The 5,637-nt window shown below is 38.8% G+C and overlaps 1 protein-coding gene across 3 annotated transcripts; it reads left to right on the plus strand.

Moving 5' to 3' along the window:
- The first annotated feature begins 927 nt into the window (after window positions 1-927).
- LOC113765035 (probable serine/threonine-protein kinase WNK9) lies at window positions 928-4,724 on the plus strand. Of its 3 annotated transcripts, XM_027309086.1 has the most exons (8): window positions 928-1,148; window positions 1,335-1,482; window positions 1,643-1,680; window positions 1,867-2,094; window positions 2,222-2,442; window positions 2,635-2,792; window positions 2,883-3,318; window positions 3,415-4,724. In XM_027309086.1, the coding sequence occupies exons 2-8, from the start codon at window positions 1,408-1,410 to the stop codon at window positions 4,440-4,442; spliced, it is 2,184 nt and encodes a 727-aa protein (XP_027164887.1). In that variant the 5' UTR covers window positions 928-1,148; window positions 1,335-1,407; the 3' UTR covers window positions 4,443-4,724. The 3 variants fall into 3 exon arrangements, with proteins under 3 accessions (XP_027164887.1, XP_027164886.1, XP_027164888.1); XM_027309085.1 differs by having other exon boundaries at window positions 928-1,482; XM_027309087.1 differs by having other exon boundaries at window positions 929-1,482; window positions 3,153-3,318.
- Window positions 4,725-5,637: the final 913 nt, after the last annotated feature.

Consider the following 5,637-nt stretch of genomic DNA (forward strand, 5'->3'; position numbering starts at 1 on the left):
AAATTTTAGAAAAATCGGAGAGATCTCTGTACAGCTGTATGAACCAAAGGCGAATGTAAGTCCTTCTAGAATGACTCGCAGAAAGAAGCCCGAACTCTTGCTAACTTCATCAAACGTAATTTAGGGCAAAAAGCGATGAAGAAAAATGTTCCACATGGAAACCCATGCAGCCCTGAGTGACTAGTTGATGTAACCCATGGACGGCCTAACTGGACTAGATGATGTAAGTGGGAAATAATGAGTAAATGGTACTCCTTAAATTAAGTTAGAATGGGTTATCTTAATGTTATTGTTACGATAAAAAAAAAGTACTGATAGATATAGATCCAATTTATATAATTGCAGAATTTACCATGAATCTACTCATCTGATTTTCTATGCCTACCACTTAAAGAATGTAACACCTGAATCAGACTATTTGGCCAGATATTTTGAGATGAATCATCACCCCTCATTATCGGAGACCATAGTTTTTTTTGTTTTTTTTTCCAAGACGGCATATCGGAGACCATAGTTTGATAGTTTTATTTTTATTATTATTTTTTGTTGGGGGGATGCTTGATGTAGTCTGGTACTACTATAATACTTGTAGTAGAGGAGTGAGTAACTTCCTGTTGATCGATCAGGCAACTTATTTTAGGTTGAGGCTGGCTGTCAAACTCAATCCCATATCCTAAACTTATCCAATCAGATAGATTTCCAAGAAAGAAAACATCTTCTTTGAGTCAAAAGAAAAAAAAAGTTAATTAATGTTTTCCTTACAATTACATCCCAAGTCGCCATGTACGACAATCTGTACTACTGTCAAAGACCCACTTGTTCCACTGCCACACAATCTTAATTTAACCAAATTTATTAATCTGGGTTGGTCCCTGTTTGGTTCACTGTTGCAGGCCTTGTCCCATTTTCCCCCCCTCTAATATTTCTGGGCACACACCACATGTCTGCTTTGAAACATGGCACAAGTGTAAAGAGTAAAGACCAAAGAGACGGAGCGTGGTTTTACAGCTCGTGAATGAGATAAAGAAAAGAAGAAAGGGAGACCTGTTTTGTCATGACATGCCTGCCTGAATATGAGAGAGAGGAAATAGAGGGGGCAGAGTAGTCCATAGAATTGAGAAATCTTTGCCTTGGTTGTCTATGAGTTGGTGAGAAAAAGCTTGTCTTTTTTATTATGAACTCACCTATGCCTGTTAAAGTATATTTCTTGGTGCTATTTAGTAAACTTTTGTACCGCAACATATAATTTGCTAGTACAGCTAGATTTCATCTTTATATTTGGAGGGGTTCAAGTAATATAACCCTTTTTGCTCCCTCCGTTTCTCTAATACAAGGAACAAGCTAGAGCCCAGGAGATAACAGTTGGTCCAAGAGTCTTTCTTTATTGTCTAAATATAGATAATAGGAATGAATGCTGTGATTGACCTTTATGCTGATCATCCGGATTTTGTTGAAGTTGATCCTACCGGAAGATATGGAAGGGTATGGCTCATGTCTATCCACAATCTTTGCTTTTTACTTTATATCGTTGGTTTTTTTTTTCTCAAACAATTTTTTGTACCTTCCAATTTTTTGTATAATATATGTTTTGGTTTCATGTGTTGAAAATTTTCGTTCTTCTTTGTTTTCTGGTTAATTGCAGTATAATGAGATTCTTGGGAAGGGAGCTTCAAAGACAGTGTATGCACCTTTTTCCTGTATTCATTTCTGTGAAAATTTTGGTCCTTCTGCTACTCTGTGACTTGTATCGACTGTTTGGATTGCAGTGCTGTCTTTTGTAGCATTTACTGGTTCTTTAATTTTGGTCTGCTTACGTTCATTCTTATTCGTGGGTTTTCTTTCTTTTTTTTTCTTTTTTCCCTTCAGTTATAGAGCATTTGATGAGTACGAAGGGATTGAAGTAGCTTGGAACCAGGTGAAACTTAACGACTTCTTGCAAAGTCCTGATGATCTTGAGAGATTGTATTGTGAAATTCATCTGCTGAAAACTTTGAAACACAAGAATATTATGAAATTTTGTGCCTCTTGGGTTGATACTGCAAATAGGAACATCAACTTTGTGACAGAGATGTTTACGTCTGGAACTCTGAGGCAGTAAGTAATACTGGAGCTTCATGCTTGTCTAATTTTCAGTTTTCAGAGAGATAAATTTGTCAGTATGAGCTAGTTTGGAATTTATTGTTCTTATATGGATTCATTCTGTTCTGAATTGCCCTGATAGGTATAGGATGAAACATAAGAGGGTTAACATTAGAGCAATAAAGAATTGGTGCAGGCAAATCTTGAAAGGCCTTCTTTACCTTCACAGCCATGACCCTCCTGTTATCCACAGAGATCTGAAGTGCGACAACATTTTTGTAAATGGCAACCAAGGGGAGGTCAAGATTGGTGATCTTGGCCTCGCTGCATTTCTGCGCAAATCCCATGCTGCTCGGTGTGTTGGTAAGTTGGGAGATTTGAAGCTTTGTGGTCTCATGTCTATCACCTAAAAGTTAGCCTCTCTGTAGAATAATCATGCGGTCAAGTTCTCCATGTAACCTTAAATTCATCAGTATGATTCCAAACTAGTTATGTGGATTGATTTTCTTGCAGTTGTATATACTTTTATTTACCTAGACTGCTGCTTTCCTCCAGGAACACCAGAGTTCATGGCTCCTGAGGTGTACGCGGAGGAGTACAATGAATTAGTGGACATCTATGCATTTGGGATGTGCATTTTGGAAATGGTTACCTTTGAATATCCATATAGTGAATGCACACATCCTGCTCAGATCTACAAAAAAGTGATCTCTGTAAGAATTCATTGATCTCAATTTTTATCTGCTGCATCTGAAACATGCATTGCAACTCTGGTTTTGATATGTTTGTAATTCTGCATTAAGGGTAAAAAACCAAATGCTCTTTATAAGGTGAAGGATCCTGAGGTGCGTCGATTTGTTGAGAAATGCTTAGCAACAGTGTCTGATAGGCTATCTGCTAGAGAGCTTCTCCATGACCCTTTCCTGCAAAGTGATGATTATTTAACTGACCTTGGACCAGTAGATGACTACAGAGATTTCAATGATGTTGGCCCAATGTTACAAGAGCCACTCTTGAGCTTTAGTCAAAAAAGCAGTTCCTTGATAGATAGTTACACCATTTATTTTGATCAGGAGCATAGAAATGGCTTGGAATACCATCAAAATGGGTATGAAACAAATGGAATTGATCTATTGAACAGTCAGGAGGAGTCCTTGGGAAGTGTGGACATAACAATCAACGGAAAGAGAAGAGAAGATGATGGAATCTTCCTAAGACTGAGAATTGCAGATGAAGAAGGTCTACAAACATTTGTTTTTACTTAATTGTTTGGATCTGTTGTTACTTTCTTTCTTTTCAACTGGAGATTAAGTAACACGTATGCTGATTTTGCAGGCCGTGTGCGAAATATATACTTTCCTTTTGACATCGAGACCGACACAGCTCTCTGTGTGGCTGCAGAAATGATTGCTGAATTAGATCTCACTGACCAAGATATGAGTAAGATAGCAGAAATGATTGATGGTGAGATAGCTTGCTTAGTGCCTGAGTGGAAGAGGAGGCTTTACAATGAAGAGATCCCCAATTACTCAAATGGTAGATGTTGCCAAAATTGTGCTTCAAATGGTTCTCTTCTCAGTTATTTAACATTAAATGGATCTGGTGCCAAGAATTTGCAAGTTCTCTGTCCTCAGCATGGATGTGGTTCCATACATGGGAGATTCGAAGAGATCACTTACCAGTTTGAAGGGTCTGAACAATGTTTAACAGAAAGCGCACCTTTGGTTTCAAGTCAATCTGACATTATACATTATACTGATATATGGGCACAGCATGAAGGGCCCGAACTAAGATCACAAAATTCCAGTAGGAACCAATGTGATGATCATCTTGAACCGTCTCAGCAATCCACCTTTAGCAGCGACGAGAAAATTATAAAGATCATTGAGGAGGATAGGTATAATGCTCCCGAGACAAGAGATTGCCCTACTTCACCTGGTCACTCGGAAGCTGCAGATTACGAAAATGAGATAAGGCAGGAGTTAAGGTGGCTAAAAGCCAAGTACCAAATGCAGTTGAGGGAACTGGGGGTTGTATCAACTGGGATTGTGACGAAACCGTCATCTCTGCTAGATAGCATTCAAAGCAAAAAGGATCTTTTGTCATCAGTCCTTTCCACACCAAGGGAAGTGCAGGATGGTAGTCTACATCAATCTCTCATCTCTGATAAGCATTTCCCTCCCTATCTGCCTGTTTATACCGGAAAGAAATGTGCAAACCAGATGCTGCGGGATCAGGAGTTGGCCTATAGTTCTTGCAGTCCGGAACATATGATCACTGCCAAGAGTTACTACACTGGGGCCTTACTTCCACACCCACTTCACAGGGCCACTTCTCTTCCCGTGGATGCCATTGATGTCTAACACTAACCAAACACTGGGTGATTCCTGGTATTCCAACAAAGCAATGTGACCACTTATCACAGAACATTACATTTTCGCGGCTTGTAAAATCCCAGTTCCAAGAGAAATACTTCCACCAAGGTTGACACTAATGTATGCATGTACATTCCCACTTACCAATACATTATGTATGTATATACATTCCCACTTTCCAATGCAAATCTGTTCTGGGGTTGAGGCAGTTTTACGTGGCAGTTTGAGGTCCTGCAAAAGATTGTCAGCACAACATGAAACTTTGAGCAACTTGCATTTTGTTCCTTTGTGAGGACCATCCCTAAATTCCTTCCTTTGAATCTTTGATATCTGAACGTAAGGATCAAGCTGCATGCAGCCTAGTGCCTTATTCTGACCAATTGTGGCATATGATGCGAAATGAATAGCGTAAAATGTGGTCCAACATCCAAACCATTTGCCTTAAGCTATTGAAGTATGGCTTGATCAATATACTTTCATATGGTCCAAGCTACGGTAGATTGTAGTCATGATTCATGAAAATCTGAACAGTCAAGTTGCCCTAACTTCTGGTGAAGGGCCATTTTAATTTTGAATGAAGTTTGTCTTGACAAAACTAATTTGTGAACGACGGATTTTCATTGACCCTGAAGGCAAAACCATTAAGAGTGCTAACAAGAAAAGTCAGCAGCACCAAAAGCACTTCAATAGTTAACTGAATGATTACCACGAAATTGGTTCTTCCACCAAAAAAAGTTGCTGATCAATTGCTACAATATTCTTGCCCAAAGCCATGTTTAGGAATATGTCAATTTCTAACTCAAAAAACTTTTTGTTTGTGTTGTAAGGCTGAGAGAGGAGAGATTCCAATTTCTGTGATTGTCCTACATTGTTGCTTTCTTGATTCACAACCAACAGTAAGAATGTGATCATTAGGTATACTTTTTTTCTTTTCTTTAGTTTCCTAGAAACATTGTATTAGCAACATAGCATTCAGAGCCGTGAAGGGTGAAAGAGGACATCAAAAGTGGCAAGTATGATAATGAAAGGTAGATGGATTCCTTTATTGCTTTGCATCAAAAGGTGTTTGGGGGCAGATCAACCTTCCCTTGTTGAATTCGGCACCAGAAAACATGATACGAGAAAAAGCATCCTGCACCAAGTACAATCACTAATCCTGACACCTTCAAATCCATTCCTCTTC

The sequence above is a fragment of the Coffea eugenioides genome, chromosome 3 (genome assembly GCF_003713205.1).
Source record: "Coffea eugenioides isolate CCC68of chromosome 3, Ceug_1.0, whole genome shotgun sequence".
In the NCBI taxonomy this organism is placed as follows: domain Eukaryota; kingdom Viridiplantae; phylum Streptophyta; class Magnoliopsida; order Gentianales; family Rubiaceae; genus Coffea; species Coffea eugenioides.

Bases quoted from the DNA above. Each gene is read 5' to 3' on its own strand.
- LOC113765035 (XM_027309085.1), top strand. From the start codon at position 1,408: ATGAATGCTGTGATTGACCTTTATGCTGATCATCCGGATTTTGTTGAA. The intron at 1,483-1,642 runs GTATGGCTCATG...GGTTAATTGCAG, and splicing joins CTACCGGAAGATATGGAAGG to TATAATGAGATTCTTGGGAA. The intron at 2,095-2,221 runs GTAAGTAATACT...TTGCCCTGATAG, and splicing joins ACGTCTGGAACTCTGAGGCA to GTATAGGATGAAACATAAGA.